Source organism: Nerophis lumbriciformis, linkage group LG07 (genome assembly GCF_033978685.3).
Source record: "Nerophis lumbriciformis linkage group LG07, RoL_Nlum_v2.1, whole genome shotgun sequence".
Taxonomy (NCBI): Eukaryota; Metazoa; Chordata; class Actinopteri; order Syngnathiformes; family Syngnathidae; genus Nerophis; species Nerophis lumbriciformis.
This window is the reverse complement of record NC_084554.2, coordinates 28,935,001-28,959,000: the sequence shown is the minus strand read 5'-3', so window position 1 is coordinate 28,959,000 and position 24,000 is coordinate 28,935,001. Positions and strand designations below refer to the sequence as shown.

The following is a 24,000-nucleotide window of genomic DNA, read 5'->3' as shown; positions in this document are numbered from 1 at the left end:
TATAAAATCATAATTTGTATTTTAAACAGAAAAAGACAGCAAAAACTATGTAATCTTTATTATAATATTAATGTTTAAATTTTGTCTTAACTGGACAAAAAAGTTATGCCACGATACACACTAAAATGTACCACAATACATACAGTATATAAATGATAGCACTAAAACATGAATTAATAAGGACAAAAAACACATCTAAAATAAAAACTAAAAATGATAGTACTTTCATATTACATGTATACATATATTATAAACAATGTTGGACACACATTCGGCACAAAAATTATTCTTTCCTTTCTTTTACTATGTCCATCAATTCAATATTTGTAGACTTAATACATTTTTTATTTTATTTTACTTTTTGGAATAAAAAATAAAATAGAACAAAACAAATAAGTAAAATATATCTTAAAAAATAAAAATAAATAGATATACAAATAGATAGATAGATATATTATTAATTAACATGACTACTGGTATATTGTACTTACCCCGTTTGAAATAAGTTACGCAATAATGCAAGCTCAAGACAACATAACATATCTTTCCAAAAGTATAACTTACTAAAGACAAAGACATCTATTTATATCAAATACTGACAATATTTATATCAACCCAAACTTGTAGGAAAATGTTTAGGTTCATAATTATTTTCTGTTTGTTTTACTATATTGTATTCACCCATTTCAAAATAAGTTACGCAATGAAGAGTGCTTAAGACGACATGTTTTTGCAATACAATATCACAATATTTTATTAGTATTAAATACTAAAAAATTTTATACCAACCGAAAATTGTAAGAACATACTTAAGCTCAAAATTATTTTGTCTTTTTGTTTACTTTTATTTGTAACCAACTGTATAGTTTTCAACCAGATCAAAATAAATTACCCAATAATGCACGCTATAGACTATACAAAATATTATTTTGCAATCAAGTATCAATTACTAAAGACGAAAAAATATATTTATATGCAAATACTACAAATATTGATATCAATTAAAAATATTGGGGACATATGTTAAGCTCAAAATTCTTATTTCTACTATTTTACTTTTCTTATTTTTAACTGGACTATATTGTATACACCTTGTTCAAAATAAGTTACGCAATAATACACATTCAAGATTACATACCATATTTTTGCAATAAAGTTAATTACGAAAGACAAAAACACACACATACACATTCACATACAGATACATATATACATACACACACACACACACACACATATATATATATATACATTTTTTTTTGTACTTTTTTTTTTCTTTCCTCACAATTTCTCCCACACACCACTGCTCTCATGTGCGCTCTATCGCAGTGGCCATGTGGAAACTTCTGTACGTCTGCAAGTTTATCTTTTCTTTTTTTTTACTCACACTCATTGAACGATTAATCGTAGCCACAAAATATAAATCAGAGCTTTTGTCGGTTTAATATATGTTGTTGCAGCTCTAAAACTGCTAAATTTTGCAACTAAAATAAAAAAAGCCCCAATGTGCAGGCCACAATACCTGCTGCTGCTCCTCCCGATGCTTCTTTGCTGTCGTCCTCATTTCCGATCTCAGCTGAAGAATGAGCTGATCTCTGCTTTGCACCTGAGCACGCAGAAAATCAATTAGGTAAAAGAACAGGAACTCGACAAAGTGAAACATGCACCTCGAAGTGACAAATTCGCAGTTTTTCACGGCTCAGAACAGAGTCGGCCTCGAGTTTGTCTCTGGTGTGATTGAGGTGAACACACTGTCGGCTCATGTCCTCCATTTTGGCTCTGAGATCGTCTTGCTCCTCACGTTGCAAATACAAAAACACACAAAAAATGCACACTTACATTTTTTGTATTATTGTGCCAGTGCATTATGATAAGTCAATAAATCAATATATATATATATATATATATTTTTTTTTTTTTTTTTTTTTTTTTTTGCAGGTTCACCTGATAAAGTACGAATATATTTATTATTTTATTGATAGAAGAACATAAAAACTGTCTGTCTTTACCTTTTCCTGGTAGTCAGCGAGCCTCTTCTTCTTCCCAGTAAGCTCCTTAACAAGTGCACAAATCCTTATCTCCCTTTTTTGAATCTGTTAGAGGAAAAAAAAAATGTTCCAGTGTTCTACAGTGTCAAAATATGAAAGGAACAGTGCTGTTGGAACAATCTGAAATCAAATATTCATGTTATTGGACTTGTGTTTTAAGGCGAGCGTGGTGGTGTGCAGTCAGAAGACAATATATGCAGAGAAAGGGGTGTTTACGCTCCTCTTGAAATACAGTGCGTCTGACAACTGCTTTCGTTATGTCTGTTTCCTTGGTGACCTCCCCTGATTACCCACTTCTGCTGCAGGACGCTGTGTGTGTGTGTGTGTGTGTGTGTGTGTGTGTGTGTGTGTGTGTGTGTGTGTGTGTGTGTGTGTGTGTGTGTGTGTGTGTGTGTGTGTGTGCGAGTGTGTGTGTCAAAGAGGTGCACAAATGCATACACTCAACATTGCAGAGAAATGCTATTGATTTCTTTATTTAATCTTTTGTTATTGCCTTTGGAGGTCAGTCATATATATATATATATATATATATATATATATATAAATAAATGTATTGCAAACATTTCTAAATTAATTGCTTTTTAAAAGTATTTTTAATCTGTGTTTTTAAAGTAGCTTTTTTGGTGACCTTTGAGGGGAGGAATTGACTTTAAAGCTTAAAGTTCAGTGATAAGTTTAACCATATCAGCTGTATAACACATATTGCTTCGTATATGTTAAAGTAACAACACAATGTCATGTTATAAAAGCAGTGTTTGTAAAAGTGTATGATTTCACCCCAGAAAATTCAGTATCTCCAGAATTTTGCAGGATTTTTTTTGATAGTTGCGACCTAAAATGCCTGATTTCACAGCAGCTTTTTCAGAAAGTTGCAATGTTTTGAGGCAGATTTTTTTTTCACTGACATTGAATCAACATGTAATTGTATTAATTTACTATCAATGTTTTAGGTGTAAAAAAGCACAGGATTTCAACAAAATCGAAAATGTATTGATGTTTTACTCATTCTATACCGCACATAATTAAAAGTAGACACTAGATGGCAGTACATTCACATACTCAGAGGTCATTGTCAAATTACTGCATTGTTTTAATAATAGTAAAACAATATTAGAATTACCGAAAGGAACACATTTAAAGGCTTCCTTATTGTCTGCTCTCTGCTCTGTCGTCCATGAGTTGCAGACATTCTCTTTGTATGTTTTATGCTTGAAAAGTGTTTGTCCATCTTAAACATTTGTTTATGTTACATTTACCCTCCCACGTTAAGAACATTTGTGAACTGTTGAAAGCAATCTAGAGTGGAATTTATTGCTAATAAATTAAAGACGATAATAGATTATCATCACATGTTAACTAACATCTCTAACATGGAAAGGCTGCCTTTTTGCAGGGTCAGTAATGGAAATTACAATCTGTTTTTAATTGTCTTACCCTGTATAAATAAATGCTGCATAAATATAAAAAATGTGTCAACTGGGAGGGGCTTTCAAAACATATTTGAATAATCACAAAAAATAAGCGTGTTAATCATGTACACACTTTAAATTAATAATGTAATTTATTTTGACAACTATTTTACCTTAACCGCTATATGGTCAGTGATCAGATCAATGCATAAGTCAGTACAAAAATGACTGAGGAGACTCCCATTGGTGTCCTCGCTGGCAAATTTCACGCCAAAATACAGTCTGAAAGAACTTCAGATAAAACTGTCACCAAGTTTTGTGCATATGAATGACAGTCATAAAGTAAAACATGACAGTGTGACGATAAAATGACTTTTGAGTATAAACATTGGGGTCTTTTCTTAGGATTATTCTAATTATGCAAGTGAGTAATCTGTGATTTGTCATGATTAATCCAATTTTTTTCAGATTTTAATCTGATTTAAAAATTAATTATTTGACAGTCCTAGTTTATACAGTATACTATATTACCAAAAGGCTGAGCCCCGTAGACAGGAACCAGAAGTAGTTTTGAGCGATGCGAGAGGACATCAAGGAGTTGATACCGTATTTTCTGGACTATAAACCGCTACTTTTTCCAGACGCTTTGAACCCTGCGGCTTATTAAAAGGTGCGGCAAATTTATGGATTTTTCTTCGCTAACAACCATTGATTGATTGATTGAAACTTTTATTAGTAGATTGTACAATACAGTACATATTCCATACAATTGACCACTAAATGGCAACACCCGAATAAGTTTTTCAACTTGTTTACGTTAATCATCCATAATGTTTTGTATTCAATAAATAGTTTTCACAAATCACCAAACAATAATGAACAGATGTGTTATTGTCTGTGCATCTTTTAGATGAGTACACTCATTGCAGGTGCTTCGGGTTGCAAATGTACTTCCTGTTTCGCGCCTTCAACCCAAAGTATTTCCCGTTTTGTCTACTATCCATCGATAGTGCTTCTGCTCGAAAGGATTCTTCATTCATCACTCCAAGCAACATTTTTAAGTTCTACAATATAACTAAAACTATTCATACTTACTAAATCTTCCCATGTGTGATGTCTGTAGGAGTGTTTTCTTATACATATGCGTACGTGCTATCATAATGTAATCCAGCATTAGCGAATATGCTAACACGTTTAAAAGTGACTGTGTTTGTATTATTAACTTATTATTATAATTACATTCTTTTTTGTATTGTTTCAGTTTTGTAATTTAACCAATGGAGTGATTGACTATTGAGCTGATTGGAGAGTTAGCTTCTGCAGCTGGTCGGTACATGACGATGACATCTGTTTTGTTTGATCAGCTGTTTTACTGCCATGTGACAGGCACTGTCAGGAAACAGTTAAGGTATGTAAATAAACATTTACAAAATATCTCGTGCCAGTATTCATAGTATGGCATATTGTTGTGGTTGTTGTATGTTTTTGTTGTGCCTGCTTTGTCCAGACAAAAAAACAATTCTTATGATACAAATTGGTTGAATTTGTGTGAATTGGCATGATCGCAACATCACAAAATCTTGGAGGGAGAAAAACAATTTCCATTTGCACAAGTGTAGTTTTAAAACAATCAATGTCCACTTAAAAATCACCGGCTGTCATTCACATTTTGTCCAAGCAGAAAGAAAAGCTGTCTTAAAGTCATTACATATACATACACATCTGTGGATCCATATCACGTGTACAATGATGTGTATATTATATTTAAATTTAAATTAACTATTCAATTGGTGCTTGCGGAGGTGCTCCCCTTTTAAAATGTGACAAAGACATTTATTTGTTCAATCTGTTGTCTTAAACCACTATTGGTAACATATGTTGGTGCTCTTGTACTTGAAAAAAATGGAATAATGAGCTGATGACATACAGCAGCTTTAAGTGTGGAAAATATCACATTTTAAATGAACAAAAACTAAATACATAAAGCAAAAAGTGGGTTTTGGTGAACACTTCTGAGGGAAACTTTCCGAACAGCTCTTTGTGATATATTGAACAAAACCTTCCTTTTTTTTTTCATCTCCCAAAGGGTTCGGAATGATCCAGGGATTGTTTTGACAAGAGTTGAGGGCTCGTTTGTAACTGTCCGAGGGGATTGATGGAGTTAACTTGGCTCTTTGGCCTCTCACCTTTTGGATGTCAGCGAGCAGGCTCATTGAGACACACGAAACCTCAATTACAGCAAGAGGGCTGGGATATCGAAACACCAAAAACAACAACACCCTAAAGAACCCATAACGTCCAGTTTACTGAAAATTCACCACCAAGTTCTCAATATGCATTTGTTTTCTACAGACCATGAATCTGACAGTCATTACCCAAAATATCAATTAGTTTAAGAGAAATCTACAGATAGAGTAACTAACTGTCCTTAGAACACCCCTTTCCATCGCCAGACCAATATGCCGGCCCCTCTTGCTGTGACGCCATCTACAGAACTGGGGCCCACTTCCCCACACAGACAGTGTGGACAAAGACATGTAAAACTTTTATTTTGTTCACTTAATCGCATAAAAAAATAGAAATTTCAAGACTTCCATGTCCTCTTTCATAAACACCATAGCCTGTGTTTCCTCATCCTCTTTCAGCATTTCCTCAAGCATCTCAAAGAAAAACATCAGTAGAAGAGGACACAAAATAAAACAAGTAAATCATTTGTTTTCTTGTTTTTGAGCACTTTCTTTCTTTGTTTTTCCACAGGTTCTGACTCAAGTCGTTCTCACCCTCGAGGGTGCTCCTGATCCTGTCTTTTACAATTTTTCCATCCAAACGCCAACCAAATCCCTTCTTCTCCTAGAGCAGGTGTAACAAAAGTACGGCCCGTGGGCCGGATCAGGCCCGCAAACAAGTTCTATCCGGCCCGCGGGATGAGTTTCCTAAGTATAAAAATGAGCCGGAATTTTTGAATGAAAGAAACCGCTGTTCTAAATGTGTCCACTAGATGTCGCAATAGCAATTTTTTGTATAATTGTAGATGATGCTACATATGTAAAAAAAATAACCACATGATGTTAGTGCACCAGTCAGGGAAAATGAGCAAACTACATAAATAACATCCTGTAATTTTATTTTATTATTTTTTTATCTTGATAGATTGAAAATGTACACCAATAAGTTGACTGATGAACATTATCACATCATTTATTCAGAAAATATACATAACGACAAATAAAGATAGAATACTATAAACCGCAACATGTAAGTGTAAAAAAAAACAACAACATTATGATTTGTACATTTTCAGAATGTGCTTGTTCTATTTTTAAACAAAGAAAACAATCTGAAGTTGTCTTTATTTTTAAGTTATTGTGTCGTGATTGTACCAGTCCGGCCCACTTGGGAGTAGATTTTTCTCCATGTGGCCCCGGATCTAAAATGAGTTTGACACCCCTGTCCTAGAGTAAGAATCATGAAAATGATCACTGCAAATTACACTCCTCTCCCTTGGTCCGTCCCATTTTGAACAAGTCAATTTTACTGAAGAGGTGCATATTTTTCTCACATTGCCATCATTTGGAAATGTATGCAGGCTTATCCCTTCTTTAGTTGCAACCTGCAACAATGCATCTGGCAGACATATTTGATCATCTCTTCAAATTCTGCACAAAAATATCATGATTTTGTATGATATGCTACCAACACACGTTTTACGCAATATGAAATTCAATTCAAAATGACGTCTTCTGCAGATGACGTGAGCAGGCTGATGAAAGCCCGCCCACATTTTAGAACTTGTTAGAAAACAAGCCTAAAATCACTGCTGTGTCTATTTTGGAGGAAATGTTACATGAAATGTCAATTTTAGGTCCAGACCTATTAAATAAGTGCCAGTGTGAAAAAGTGAATTTGTATAACCTAATGGGTGGCTATATATATATATAATAAATAAATACAATTAATTAATATATATATATATATATATATATATACATACATATATATATATATATATACATATATATATGTATATATATATATATATATATATATATATATATATATATATATATATATATATATATTTTATTTTTTTTTCTACCGCTTATCCCTTTTGGGGTCGCGGGGGGTGCTGGAGTCTAGCTCAGCTGCAATCGGGTGGAAGGCGGGGTACACCCTGGACAAGTCGCCACCTCATCACAGGGCCAACACAGATAGACAGACAACATTCACACTCTAGGGACCATTTAGTGTTGCCAATCAACCTATCCCCAGGTGCATGTCTTTGGAGGTGAGACGAAGCCGGAGTACCTGGAGGGAACCCACGCAGTCACGGGGAGAACATGTAAACTCCACACAGAAAGATCCCGAGCGCAGGATCGAACCCAGGACCTTCGTATTGTGAGGCAGACGCACTAACCCCTAACCGTGCTGCCCATATATATATATATATATATATATATATATATATATATATATATATATATACATATATATAAAATGTGAAATATAATATGAAATATAATCCGTAATACATTTAGAAAAAAAAAAATGTTTTCTTGAAAAATCAAGAGAATGGGTCCTTAATTACCAAGTTGTGGTGTAAGGGTTTAGATCAGGGTCCCCAAACTACGGCCCACGGGCCAGATACAGCCCACTAGCATCCAAAAACTGGCCCGCGGGTAGTCCCGAGTAAAAAAAAAAAATATATATATATATATACATTATTATTATTTTTTTATTTTTTTTATCTGTCCTTTCTAGCCCATCCATCAATCTATTTTTGACCGTTTTTTACTCTCGGGGTCTCCTCGCCGCTCACGCAAATCATATTGTCTAAAAATGCATTTTCCCATTATCACGCTCGCAGCGCAGTACCGGGCGGCCAGTGCGCGCTCTTTCAGTCAATTTGTGTATGAGGAAAAAAAATGTCAACATCGTTGGGGAAATGTAAAATAGACTCCGAATGTAGAGTTTTTAAACATCAGTGGATATATGACTTTTTTTTGTTCAGTGTAAGGAAAAGGCAGTTTGTCTAATCTGCCATGAGACAGATTATATGGCCCGGCTCCTGGCCACATTTTTTCAACCCAATGCGGCCCCCGGGTCAAAAAGTTTGGGGACCCCTAGTTTAGACAAATTAATAACAGTGATGAGTACCTTTCACATTTGAGCCGATGCGGTACCAATTCTCAATACCTTGGAATACTCAATGGTACCAATTTTTGATTATTTTTTGTGTGTTCATATAATAATAAATGTTTAATTGTATTTAATAAAATCGATCTTTTAACATCTAACATAGAACTGATAATAATAACTGTTATCGGTGTGTTGCCATAGTCTGGAGGTAGTAATGTGCCACTACTTTCTTTTGGTGAGTCCTACAAACTGCTTATAATGTAAAGTATTGTACTTATTGCACTCTTTGATTGTAACGTTCTTATACCGTATTTTCCGGACCATAGGGCGCACTGGATTATAAAGTGCACTGCCGATGAATGGTCTATTTTTTATCTTTTTTCATATATTAGGCGCACCAGATTATAGGGCGCATTAAAGGAGTCATATTAATATAATTTTTTTCTAAATGGAAAACACTACCTTGTGGTCTGCATAACATGTCATGGTGGTTCTTTGGTCAAAATTACAGATCATCTTCAAGCCGCTTTCCTTACAGTCGCTTCCGGATGCGCCTTTTTGTGGGCGGTCTTATTTACATGGCTCTCCTTCGGCACGTCTTCTCCCCATCACCTTTGTTGTAGCGGTGTAGCGTGCAAGGACGGGAGTGCAAAAAGTGTCAAAAGATGGAGCTAACTGTTTTAATGACATTCAGACTTTACTTCAATCAATAACGGAGCAGCATCTCCTCATCTGGAAAAAAACACCGGAAATGTGTCCCGTGAAAAACCATCCGACCGGAACTCTAATAACTAAAGGTCCTTGGGTGAATAATGTAAACACACTGGAGCGGTATGTTTTAGCGCTTTCATGGCGAGTTTACTGACAGATATAAGTAATAACTTTACACTACCTTATATTAGAAATGGCAACAGCGAAGGATGAATGTCCCATAACAAGATAGAGAAAAATAAGAAGCTTACCGACTCGCGTACGCACGCACATTTTTCAGGACTTATACAGATCCCAAATGCAGATCAGCAGGTACCAGAAGGTAAGGAAAGTTGCTTTTGCATATTATTGCAAAACGAAACGCCAGACATGTTTTACCTTATACACACACCATAATAATACTTGAATGTTTAATGCGCCGACAATCCTTCAAGCGGTGCGGCTTCATAGCTTACCAAAGTCATACTAAAATATTTTGATAGATTTTTAAGCGCCGTGTGTAATGTTCTATATTGTCAATGGAACATTTTAAATGATGTTTACTTGAGACATATTACAATCATAGTGCTGTCTACACTTATCTCTTATGTTTGACTGCCATCTACTGGTCACACTTCTCACACCATGTACCAAATTAAAATAGCTTCGAGGTGAGTAAGCTCAACCAAACTTATTCCTTACATTAAGTGTACCGGGTTATAAGGCGCACTGTCGAGTTTTGAGTAAAAAAAAAAAAGTATTTTAAGTGTGCATTATAGTCCGGAAAATACAGTAGTTGTAAATTTGAGTACCAAATTTGGAGGTGTTGAAATTGCCATGTAAAATCCCTAATGCTAATCAGTAGCATGTTTATGGCATTTCCAATGTAAATTAGCATCGAGCTACAGCACATTGAAAAGTGCACCCTTCCTTTTGAGCGCTATCTATCAGGCATGTGAAATTGCAACACCATGAACGCAACTGATATTCAGTACATTTTTTACCGTTTGATTTTACGTGGATTCTTTCAATACCAGTTATACAGATAATATAGATGTTACTTTCGACAGAAACACAGAATCCCAGGTCGCACCATGAATTAAAAACAATGACCGGTGTAATCAAAGTTCCAGCACCATTTCACCTCCACATCACAAACACAATGTGCGCCATCCCATTCCTGACAAAAACTTGAATTCTGGTGCTTCATTTCATCTATGCGAGCGCGTGTGCGTGCGCCAATTCCCAATGTGAGCGTGTGATAGGCAGAATGGATGTTGATAAACACCAGAGAGCGTTGTGTCAAAACAGACACCTTGTCAAAATGACACGCTAACTAGGTCAATCACAAAGTTTAAGGAGAAACTTTAGAGTAAGAGCTTTTTGCTTTATATGCATATCTGTGTGTGCGGATGTCTACGTTGCGTGATAAGCTCCTGAACGAATCGGCGGGAGGGGACCGCCGATATCGAAGGTATTTTTAAATCAATGAGCTCTTAAGTGTATCGCGGTCTCAATGTGTTTGCAAGCATACGCGCGCACACAACACTCTGCACAGACAGAATCCCCACTGACAGGCTATGACAAGATAAAGAAAGGGAAGTAAAAAAAAAAATAAAAAAAAAGGACGACAGGAGGGGGTGTAATAATATTTGTACAGTTGGGGGTGCTGGTGGTGACGGGGAGGGGATGAAAGGGGAAAAAAGTGGCAAGGAAGAAAAAGAAATGAGCAACAAGAAAAATCAGGGGAGTCGTAAGAGAGAGAAGAATCATTAAGCTTTTCTAAAGAATGTGAGTTCTGGTTCAGCCTTGAAGACCTGAACAAAACTTTCACAATGGTGCTTATTACGTTCTACTTCCTCTCAGTCTCGCCGTCACTTTCGACCTTGTCCAAAACAACACATGATCAAATCAAGCAGTCTACTTCCTGGAAAAAGAAGATTGCATGCTCACAATTATTAGCAATTAGTAAAGTCATATGAGCCACAAACTGCACCAGTGTTGCTCATACTGTTGGGAAATATTCAAAGACGTGGATATGATTTTCATAAGAATACTTTTAATTTGAATGGCACAGAGGCAGCACGGTGGCCCAGGGGTATTAACCCCATGGCCCCCATCTGCCTCACAATACGAAGGTCCTGAGTTGTCCTGGGTTCAATCCCGGGCTCGGGATCTTTCTGTGTGGAGTTTGCATGTTCTCCCCGTGACTGCGTGGGTTCCCTCTGGGTACTCCGGCATCCTCCCACTTCCAAAAACATGCACCTGGGGATAGGTTGATTGGCAACACTAAATTGGCCCTAATGTGTGAATGTGAGTGTGAATGTTGTCCGTCTATCTGTGTTGGACATGTGATGAATTGGCGACTTGTCCAGGGTGTACCCCGCCTTCCGCCCGAATGCAGCTGAGATAGGCTCCAGCACCCCCCACGACTCTGAAAGGGACAAGCGGTAGAAAATGGATGGATGGATGGATGAATGGCATAGGGTTGTACGGTATCCCGGTATTAGTATATATTATAAGTCCCATCTTAAAACTCATTTGTATACTCTAGCCTTTAAATAGACCCCCTTTTTTCGACCAGTTGATCTGCCATTTATTTTCCTTTCTCCTCTGCTCCCCCTATCCCTTGTGGAGGGGGAGTTACACAGGTCCGGTTGCCATGGATGAAGTGCTGGCTGTCCAGAGTCGGGACCTTGGGTGGACCGCTCGCCTGTGTATCGTTTGGGAACATCTCTGCGCTGCTGACCTGTCTCTGCTCGGGATGGTTTCCTGCTGACCCCACTATGGACTGGACTCTCACAATATTATGTCAGACCCACTCGACATCCATTGCATTCGGTCTCCCCTGGAGGGAGGGGGAGGGGGGATGTGAGGTTTCCCCACATATGCGGTCCTCTCCAAGGTTTCTCATAGTCATTCACATCCACGTCCCACTGGGGTGAGTTTTTCCTTGCCCTTATGTGGGCTCTGTACCGAGGATGTCGTTGTGACTTGTGCAGCCCTTTGAGACACTTGTGATTTAGGGCTATATAAATAAACATTGATTGATTAACATTGATAGTATAGTACCTCGATATTAATGAATAATTTTTGGTACGATACCGTCTCTGAAACGTATCGGTCTCGCACCCCAACACGCCCGCGTCGAAGTCACGTTGTGTCATTGCTGGTTTACGAGCAGACGAGCATGTTCGGCGGCACACAATCACGGAGTATTTACAGCAGACACAGTGTGTGAAAAGGGAGAACAGACGCATTTTGGCTTAAAAATTAACGATAAAGGTGAAGTTATAGACTGAAACACCCTCAGGAAGAGGTGCTTTAAGACATGGCTAGCTAGCGAGCAGCTGACGTCCATCCGCCGTCTGCAGTGTTTTAGCTACTTCTAAATCACTAATCCTGGTCTCCATGGCGACAAATAAAGTATGTTTCTTACAAGTATCATCCCTGCAGGACGAGGAATAGCTAAACATGCTTCACTACACACCGTAGCTCACGGCATCAAAATGTAAACAAACCCCATGGGTGGATCTACACCTAACATCCACTGTAAAGATATCAAGTACAGGCACGTATCTAGTCGATACTACTATAATTATGTCGATATTTTTTGGCATCCCAACATTTTCTTTTGTTTTTTTTAAATGTATATTATGTTTATAAACTCAGGAAATATGTCCCTGGACACATGAGGACTTTGAATATGACCAATGTATGATCCTGTAACGACTTGGTATCAGATTGATACCCACATTTGTGATATTATCCAAAACTAATGTAAAGTATCAAACAAGAGAAGAGTAAGTGATTATTACATTTTAACAGAAGTGTAGATAAAACATGTTAAAAGAGAAAGTAAGCCGATATTAACAGTAAATGAACAAGTAGATGAATAATTATTTGTCTCCCACTTGTTCTTAATAATGTTGAGAAAATAATAGAATGATAAAAGACACAATGTTACTGTATATGTCAGCAGACTGATTAGGAGCCTTTGTTCGCTTACTTACTACTAAAAGACAAGTTGTCTAGTATGTTCACTATTTTATTTAAGGACTTCACTGCAATAATAAACATATGTTTAATGTACCCTAAGATTGTTTGTTAAAATAAAGCCAATAATACACTTTTTTGTGGTCCCCTTTATTTAGAAAAGTACCAACATAATTTTAGTACAGATACCGGTACCAACATTTTGGTATCGTTACAACAATAGAATGGCATTGACTGGGAAGAATTGAAGACTATAATACTTAATTAGGAACTTCCTTATAGCCAACAGGAAGAATTTGACACATTTATTCAAGTAATAATTTACTTGAACAATTTAATAAAGTTAGGCAGTCTGAGAAACAAAGTATTTCTCCTCCTTTTTCCATAACTTGAAATCAAATAAATGATCATTTTCATAGAAGATGATTTATTCTTGATTGTGGATGAAAATATTTGCTGTAATTGAAATAGAATGTGTGCATTAAGTACTAATAATATGTCTAAAAATCACAGTGGAATCTCGATGCATTTCTGCTTTGGTGTATGAACCTTGTCACAGTCTTTCATCTACTCATTACGTGTCTGGAGCGCAGCCATTTTGGGCCCAACAGCACATAATTTGTGGGCGGGCTGATCGCTTTCGGTGTTGTCGACACTCCCAACGCCCCCCTCTCTACCGCTGCATGCCAAGAAGATTTAACTGACAAGGTAAAGTGGATTTAATTTTGTATTCCTATTGTCGCAAACTGGCTGTTATTGTTGGAGAGTTTTTTTTTGTTGTTGTTTTTTTTCCAAACTGAGTGCACCACAGGGCTAGTGGCTGTGTGTGTGTGTGTGTGTGTGTGTGTGTGTGTGTGTGTGTGTGTGTGTGTGTGTGTGTGTGTGTGTTGGCAGGGGTGGCTGCAAATCAGGACAGTTCAGCTAGTTGTTGTTGTTGTTGTTTTGACTTTGTTATGAAATACAACGTTGATCTATCACCCCCTTATTATATATTTTTTTATTTACAGTAATGTACATTTTTATGTTGTGATCAAAGTGTACAAACCTTTACTAAAATATGGACTTGTGTCAAGGCTGGAGCCCATTATTCGTATTTACATTGTCTCTTATGGGGAACTTTGCTTCACTATACAAACTTTTATTTTCACGAACCCTGTTCAAGATTAAATCAAGACTCCTCTGTATGTAAACCAGTCTGTATAGCATGATTTTGGAATGCATCAAAAATCCGGTTTGCAACCATAAATCAAATTCCTGTCAATTCACCTGCTTTGTACATGGAGTCTTGCTAACTCTAAAACTCCCACTAAAATGTAATATTTTCAATTCCATTCATCAACCACTGATTGCTATACACCAGTGTTTTTCAACCACTGTGCCGCGGCACACTAGTGTGCCGTGAGATACAGTCTGGTGTGCCGTGGGAGAATATCGAGTTTCACCTATTTGGGTTAAAAATATTTGTTGCAAACTTGTAATTATAGTCTGCAAATGATGTGTTGTTGTTGAGTGTCTGTGCTGTCTAGAGCTCGGCAGAGTAACCGTGTAATACTCTTCCAAATCAGTAGGTGGCAGCCGGTAGCTAATTGCTTTGTAGATGTCGGAAACAGCGGGAGGCAGTGTGCAGGTAAAAAATGTGTCCAATGCTTAAACCAAAAATAAACAAAAGGTGAGTGCCGCTAAGAAAAGGCATTGAAGCTTAGGGAAGGCTATGCAGAACAAAACTAAAACTGAACTGGCTACAAAGTAAACAAAAACAGACTGCTGGATAACAGCAAAGACTTACTGCGGAGTCCACAAAGTACATCCGAACATGACATGACAATCAACAATGTCCACACAAAGAAGGATAAAAACAACTTAAATATTCTTGATTGCTAAAACAAAGTAGATGCGGGAAATATCGCTCAAAGGAAGACATGAAACTGCTACAGGAAAATACAAAAAAAGAGAGAAAAAGCCACCAAAATAGGAGCGCAAGATAAGAACTAAAACACTACACACAGGAAAACAGCAAACAAGTCTAAATAAGTCAGAGCGTGATGTTACAGGTGGTGACAGTACAGTACACCTACTTTGAGACAAGAGCTATATTGATACATAGTTAGTTATAGTTTAAAGTCATATCCAACAATTGTGACGACGACTTTTTACTGTCAACTGAGTTTAGTTTTTTAATGATTTCTGCGGGTGGTGTGCCTCCGCATTTTCTCAATGCAAAAAATGTGCTTTGGCTCAAAAAAGGTTGAAAAACACTGCTATACACCACTGCAAACTCACAGAACTGAGCAATCACAAGCTTTTTACAAAATATTGCACTGTAATTGGTAAAAAACAAGCACATTTTGCTTGCTGAACTACAACTCCCCAGTGCTGGCAGCACTCATGCACCCCCAGACCCTACATACGCTGTACACTGACTACTCCAAATCGTAGAAAATGGTTACTACAATGTGAGGGGACATATTTACTTTTGTAAACTATTGTGAGTAACATATATTTATGTATGATTAAATCATTTAAAATAGGCCTACAAAGACATGCACATCTCTTGGCTGTGACCATTTTGGGGACAAAGCATTATCTTACTCCTTGTGTACGCTGTTCTTCCAGGTATTGTTGCATATTGTTGCAGCACCATCAGGGCATAAACACTCTATGCAGTTGTCTAGGGCTACAACCACAGGATTATGGCGACTTCTGTCGCTGATCATTATCGTGGTTGTCATGCTCTGCAGGTGTTTTGCTTGTTCTACTTAGATGGACTTAATTACCTCATGAATACCATTGTACTTTGTTTCTGCTATACCTTTATTCAGCGGTGAGTAAGGGTGTAACGGTACACAAAAATTTTGGTTTGGTACGTGCCTCGGTTTAGAGGTCACGGTTCGGTTCATTTTCGGAACAGTAAGAAAACAACAAAATATACATTTTTGGGTTATTTATTTACCAAATTTGCAAAATCTTCCACCAAAAATATTTTTCTTAGTGGAATATTTGATGTGAAGTAATCGGAACCTTAGATAGGTCAATAATTCATAATAACATTGATTTTGATTCAATATTATGTTTTGAGCAATGACAGTTTGAAAGAAAAAATAACAGCTTTGTTTTATTAGTCAACATTGCAACTTTTTCTAAATTACATTTAACCTTTAAGCTTTTTTATTTCACTTTTGTTATGTTTTTGTTTATTTTAATACTATTTTTAGAATGTGCCGTGGGCCTTTAAAACATTAGTTGTGGGCCGCAAATGGCCTCCGGGGCACACTTTTGACACCCCTGCTATAGATAATAAAAAATTAAATCTGATAAATCTATGGATAAAAAGCAGAGCGTGGGCACGCATGCGCGTTGATAATAACTCGTTCGCTCTCTCTGTCTCTGCCCCTCCCTCACGAATGCTGCTGCGCGCACAATTTGTTTTGTTTTTAACCCCTTCTTAACCCTGAGCGTACATTGAAAACCCTAACTCAAAATGCCGGACATTGGAGGCATTTAAGAAACTCCGCCCTGTCCGGTGAAAAGAGGACGTATGGTCAGTCTATCGTAGCCCGTTAGCTGCTAGCATGCCGTGTGTTGTGCCTCAGTGTGCATTGTTTACACAACATGCGTTACGCTACTTAATATGTCCGTGTGGAAACTCGTTCGGTACACATCCGGACCGGACCGAAGCCAACGTACCGAAACGGTTCAATTCAAATACACGTACCGTTATACCCCTAGCGGTGAGTCAACATGTCCGATGTAATAGGTTTAGTTTGGTTTCGCGGCGTCGCGGCCAAGTCCATTCTAAAACCTTTTGGGATAAGTGCTAATTTAGCTTGGCTTTGCATTTCAAGATTCAAGATTCAAGATTGTTTATTGTCATATGCACAGTTAAACAGACAGTTTGCTGTACAATGAAAATCTTACTTTGCTAGTCCACCCTTCAACAAGTCACACGGTACTCAGCTAAAAATAAAAAATAAAAATGTATATACAGTACAAGGCACAGTAAGTAACATAACATTATTGCACATTCTGATTGACAGTCAACAGTATAAATATGGAGGTGACCTTGGGTCACAGCAAAAGTTAAAGTGTCTTTAGTGATCAAAGGTGAAAAGTGTCTACAGTGATGGTTCACAGTTCGGGGGTGGTCATGGTAGCTGTCTTTTGTTCAAAAAGACAAAAGTAAAGGGGGGGGGGAGCTAGCATTCACAAGTTAGCATTCACAAGCCTGATGGCCGTGGGTAGAAACTGTTTGTCAGTTTCGTAGTCGTCATGGTGTCAGATTTGTGGTCGTGTTTCTAAAAGGACCGTCCTATTTAAATTGATATTAAAACAAAACAATTTCCCTGGAGATATAATGTCTAAAGAACATTTGTTTTTTCATAGTTTTTGCCCATTTATCGTGTTTTGTATACTTTTTAAATAAATGCTGAAGCGACATAGCACTTTTGAATTGGCTTCACAGCGGTAGTAAATATTGGACACTTTTCTTTCCCCAATGTAAATGTAAACTCGTTTTTTATAAACTTTGGACTAGGGTTGTACGGTATAAAAGTATTAGTATAGTACCGCGAAACTAATGAATCATATTCGGTACTATACAGCCTCTAAAAAGTACCGGTCTTAAACCCACCCGCTCCACCCGTCGTCGTCGTCACGTCGTGTCATTGCTGGTTTAGGAGCAGACGAGAACCAACGCATTTTGGCTTAAAAACTAAAGATAAAGGTGGAATTATAGCACTGAAACACCCTCAGGAAGAGGTGCTTTAAGACATGGCTAGCTAGCGGCTAAAGTACACCCGCAGTCGGCAGTGTTTTAGCTACTTCTAAATCACTAATCCTGGTCTCCATGGCGACAAATAAAGTAAGTTTCTTACAAGGATCATACCTGCAGGACGAGGAATAGCTAAACATGATTCACTACACACCATAGCTCACCTGAATGTAAACAAATGCCATGGGTGGCATCCACTGCAATGATACCAAGTACAATAGCGTATCTAGTCGATACTACTATGTATCAATATTTTTTAGCATCACAAAATCTATTTTCGTTTTTTTTTTAAATGTATATTATGTTTATAAACTCTGAAAATATGTCCCTGGACACATGAGGACTTTGAATATGACCAATGTATGATCCTGTAACTACTTGGTATCGGATTGATACCCAAATTTGTGGTATCATCCAAAACGAATGTAAAGTATCAAACAACAGAAGAATGACTGATTATTACATTTTAATAGAAGTGTAGATAGAACATGTTAAAAGAGAAAGTAAGCAGATATTAACCGTAAATGAACAAGTAGATTAATAATCCATTTTCTACCACTTGTCCTTAATAATGTTGACAATATAATAGAATGATAAATGACACAATATGTTACTGCATATGTCAGCAGACTAATTTGGAGCCTTTGTTTGTTTACTTACTACTAAAATACAAACTGTCTTGTATGTTCACTATTTTATTTAAGGACAAACTTGCAATAAGAAACATATATTTGATGTACCGTAAGATTTTTAGTTAAAATAAAGCCAATAATGCCATTTTTTTGTGGTCCCCTTTATTTAGAAAAGTACCGAAAAGTATCAAAATACATTTTGGTACCAGTACCAACATATTGGTATCGGGACAAGACTACTTTGGACATTATCTGGAATATAAACACATGACTGTTAAACATATTGGATTGAAATGAATTGTAGTTGTCAATATATTTTTGTATTGTTAGAAAGTGGTTACTCATAATAAATAGAAATATTTACAAAACTTGTAAAATATTAATACATTATTTCTTTAAATATAATGTTAAACATGCATCAGCTGCATTTTTGTTGGTTTTGTCTTTTATGCACAAAAAAGCCTCGGGCTGGCCCTGAGTAACATGTAATCTCATTAAAGAAGTAACTATAGACTACATTGTAACCACACGCTTGATGATGATTGACTTAATGTGATGGATTAAGAATGAATCACGATGTTACAAATCCTTTGCTGACTACATTATCCAAAAAAAAAAACTTTTGTGTTGACTGGAATTGTGGGAACTGAATTCCTACAACAAAATCCCTCCCTATTATTACCACCGTCTACAAACAAATGGAACGGACGTCTGTTCATGTGTTGACGTGTGACGGAGAGATCAGAGAACCAGCAGTCGCGTGCATTAAGAAGAACCATATGTGGAGAAGAAACTGGATCCTGGGACTGAAGGCTAACAATCTAAACATGGAGGACACATCATACTCTGCAAAAATGTACACCACTTATATGTATATGCACCAAAGACAGAGGAAATAGATGTGAAAACACACCGGTTAGAGAGCAATTCTAACACAAGGTTGAAAGTCAATATACATCACTAGCATATATTTTTGTACTTTTCCACAAAGGGCTGAGAATGAAAAGGTCAAAAAGGCACTGAAGCGTATGAACATGTTTCTTTTCCTTTGGTCAAATCTAATTTTAGCAGAACAATCCCGAATCTTGTCTATTATTAACTAAGTGCCTTTTTTTCAGTTCAGCTCTAAAGTAAGCCATTATCTAAAACCTTATTATCAACTCCATTGTCGGAAATAGACAATGTCCGTCAGCATTACATTAGAAAATTGAATATTTAAATGAATCGCCGCACCTGTGTGACCCTCTTATCAGCTCCATTGTGCCAAAAGACAATGTGTTACATTAAAGTGAATATTACATTTCATCTGAATCCTGTAAGAAGTTGGACTTTCTCTCATTTGCAATGGACGTTTTTATACCATGAGACAGTTTACTCCCTAACTGTGTCCTACTGTCTATGCTCTAATTATTAGTTCATTATATTTTATTTACCTGTACCTAAAGAGAATGCTGCGTTAATTGGAAGCATGCCATACCTGGGGAGATAATTATTATGGTGATATAAAGTATAATAACTTAATTTTTTAAGTGGAAAGCAAATGCAGCTCTCAAAGACAATGTTGTCATCTATTAGCGAGGATATTAAACAACACACAACAGCTAAGTAAAAACATTTTAAAAGAGGTAGTTTAGAGCCACAGCTGCTGATGCCAATGTTTTTCTAACCTGCCGCTAATCAGTAGGGGTGCTCCGATCCGATATTGCTATTGGTGCAATATCAGCAGAGGAAAAACAAGTATGGATTATATAAAGTTAAAAAGTGAAAGTACCAACGATTGTCTCACACACACACTAGGTGTGGCAAAATTATTCTCTGCATTTGACTCATCACCCTTGATCACACCCTGGGAGGTGAGGGGAGCAGTGAGCAGCAGCGGTGGCCACGCCCGGGAATCATTTTTGGTGATTTAACCCCCAATGCCAACCCTTGATGCTGAATGCCAGGCAGGGAGGTATTGGGTCCCATTTTTATTGTCTTTGGTATGACTCGGCCGGGGTTTGAACTCACAACCTACCGATCTCAGGGCGGACACTCTAATATCAGCTTGCATGTGAAATCTCTGATACAAGCAGTCTTGCAGTGTGTTAACTTGAGCCAATCTTGACAGTTAACATCTAAATGTCCTCATTCTCTTGTATTTTAGTGAAGTCATTTACAAAAGGTAAACATGGGTGTCTATAGACTTCTAGGAGCTCGCAGCTACACAACATCTAAGCACATCATAGCACTCAGGCTAGACATAGACCTTTATGTAGTGTCCTTAATTGAACAATAAACATTGCAGTCTAAAACATTTGTAAATATTAACCAGTATCAAATAATCATTGTTGCATTTATTTACAGAAACACATGCTACATTCTGGTGTTGGGTGTTGTTGTTCGTGACCCCAGGATGCAGATACAGCAGGCAAAGTGCAGGTAAAAATGTATTTAATGACAAAAAAAACTAATGTTTTTCTAACATTCCACATAATAAAAGTACCGTATTTTCCGGACTATAGGGCACACTTAAAATATCAGTTTTTTCTCAAAACTCGACAGTGTGCCTTATAAGCCGGTGCGCCTAATGTAAGGAATACGTTTGGTTGAGCTTACCCACCTCAAAGCTATTTTAATTTGATACATGGTGTGACCAGTGGATTGCAGTCAAACATGAGAGATAAGTGTATATTGCCACTGCGATGGCAATATGACTCAAGTAAACAACACAAACATTTTGAATGTTACATTGAAAATATAGAACATTACACACGGCGCTCAAAAATCTATCAAAATGTTTTAATACGACTTTGGTAAGCTATGAAGCTGCACCGCTTGTAGGATTGTCGGCGCATTAAACATACGAGTATTATTATGGTGTGTGTATAAGGTAAGACTTATTATCTGGTGTTTTGTTTCGCAATAGTATGCAAAAGCAACTTTTCTTACCTTCCGGTACCTGCTGATCTGCATTTGGGATCTGCGTAAATCCTGAAAAAATTGCGCGCGTCCGCATCGATGTCGTGGTTGATAAGCTTCTTCTTTTCCTATATCTTCTTGTTATGTGACATTCATCCTCCACTGTTGCCATTTCTAATATAAAGCAGTGTAAAGTTCTTACTTATATCTGTCAGTAAACTCGCCATGAAAGCGCTAAAACATACCGGTGTAGTGAGTTTATATTATTCACCCAAGGAACTTTAGTTATTAGAGTTCCGGTCAGACATTTTTGTACGGGTCACATTTCCGGTGTTGTTTCCAGATGAGGAGATGCTGCTCCTTTATTGATTTAAGTAAAGTCTGAATGTCATTAAAACCATTAGCTCCATCTTTTGACACTTCTTCCATCTCCGTCCTTGCACGCTACACCGCTACAACAAAGATGACGGGGAGAAGACGCTGCCGAAGGTGAGCCACGTAAATAAGACCGCCCACAAAACGGCGCATCCAGAAGCGACTTTCAGAAAGTGGCATGGAGATGAACCGTAAAACATAATCTATGCAACATTTTGACCAAAGAACCACCATTACATGTTTTTTAGACCACAAGGAAGTGTTTTCCATTTTGAAAACAATCTTAATAATATGACCCCTGTAATGCGCCCTATAGTCTGGTGCGCCTAATATATGAAAAATTATCAAAAATAGACCATCAGCAGTGCGCCTTATAATCCGGTGCACCCCATGGTCCGTAAAATAAGGCATGTATGATTTGTGCTGATATTGTAACTGGATTCATATCGGAAATGAAAAGATCGAACCTGCACACCCTGACCATAAATAGTGACCCCTGTGCCCATTTGTTTTTGTAGAGCAAGCACCCGGCGACTGTAGGAGTCAACATACGCATACTCTGAGTGCTTACTTACAGTGTATCAATAACAATATTAACCTGCTCAGTGGCTTTGTGGTTAGAGTGTCCACCCTGAGATCTGTAGGTCATGAGTTCAAACCCCGGCCGAGTCATACCAAAGACTATAAAAATGGAACCAGTTACCTCCCTGCATCAAGGGTCGGAATTGGGGGTTAAATCACCAAAATGATTCCAGAGCGTGGCCAACGCTGCTGCTCACTGCTCCCCTCACCTCCCAGGGGGTGGAACAAGGGGAAGGGTCAAATGCAGAGGGTAATTTCACCACACCTAAAGTTAACTTTAACTTTAACAATGAGGTGTCAATGGTTGTTTTGGTGTTGGAATAAAAGCAATTACCTTCTTCTCAGCATTGCAGCGCACACAGGTGAGTTCCTGCTGCAGACGCTCCGCCTCTTTGCTCGCGTGATCAGACTGATCCTGGATCTGCTGCCTCTCCGCATGCAGACTGACGTTGGCGCGATCCAGGGCCGCGCTAACGTCGCTCACTGTCTGTAACTGAGGGGCAGCAAACAGATAAAGGCAGCAGAAGAATATGTTTGCTCTCGTCAACCCGTGTACGCTTTTGAAGCCTTTCCAAATGCTCAGAGAGGAGGCGGCAGTCAGCCAGCCAGCCGTTGCGGAGAGCGTGATCCCAACGAGGAGAGGCACACAATGAGGCGCGGAACCGTTGCAGCTACGAAAGGAGCGACATGAAAGTATCATTTAGGCATGCTTGCCACGGCTGCGTCGCCATAGCAGTGAAAAGCAGCATCATAAAAGCCTTGTGTCCGGCCAAGGAACCCAACAGTTTCTGCTTTGACTCTGGACTAATAAAAGTGCAAGTCAACAAATCATAAAGTTGAAGTGCTTGCTTAAGTGAAACTCTGAAACTTCAGGACGAGATTTGCGGAGCCATTTTTTTTTTTTATTTCTTCCCCCATTTGACTCTCCATCAGACAAGAAAAACAATTGGATTTCATTAACTCTGGCCTATGGAAAACAACAGTTCTTTAATGTGATGTTTGTCAGTTTGTGCGTGATGAGTGATAAATAATCATATTTGCTTATCTGACTAAAATAATTGTATTATTTCATCTGCAGTCTGTCTGCCCGTTGAAATGATGACATTAGGGATGGGTACCATTGCCAATTGAACCGATAAGGGGCCAAATCCTTGTACCAAGTCTGAATGTCATTAAAACAGTTAGCTCCATCTTTTGCATACTTGCCAACCCTCCCGGATTTTCCGGGAAACTCACGAAATTCAGCGCCTCTCCCGAAAACCTCCCGGGACAAATTTTCTCCCGAAAATCTCCCGAAATTAAGGCAGAGCTGGAGGCCACGCCCCCTCCAGCTCCATGCAGACCTGAGTGAGGACAGCCTGTATTCACGTCCGCTTTCCCACAATATAAACATGCCTGCCCAATCACGTTATAACTGTAGAATGATCGAGGGCGAGTTACATTAACGTCCTCCCAGCGCGGTA

At 37.8% G+C, this 24,000-nt stretch overlaps 1 protein-coding gene across 1 annotated transcript in view; it reads right to left on the bottom strand.

Annotated features, from left to right (window-relative positions):
• Nucleotides 1-24,000, bottom strand: part of LOC133605413 (uncharacterized) — a 646,046-nt gene that overhangs the window by 431,950 nt on the left and 190,096 nt on the right. Inside the window, exons 7-10 of the mRNA XM_072913499.1 lie at nt 22,872-23,030; nt 2,010-2,093; nt 1,668-1,796; nt 1,523-1,606 (exon numbers count right to left, since the gene is read on the bottom strand). Of these exons, the coding sequence (XP_072769600.1) occupies nt 1,523-1,606; nt 1,668-1,796; nt 2,010-2,093; nt 22,872-23,030 (456 nt within the window). The remainder of the gene's footprint in view (nt 1-1,522; nt 1,607-1,667; nt 1,797-2,009; nt 2,094-22,871; nt 23,031-24,000) is intronic.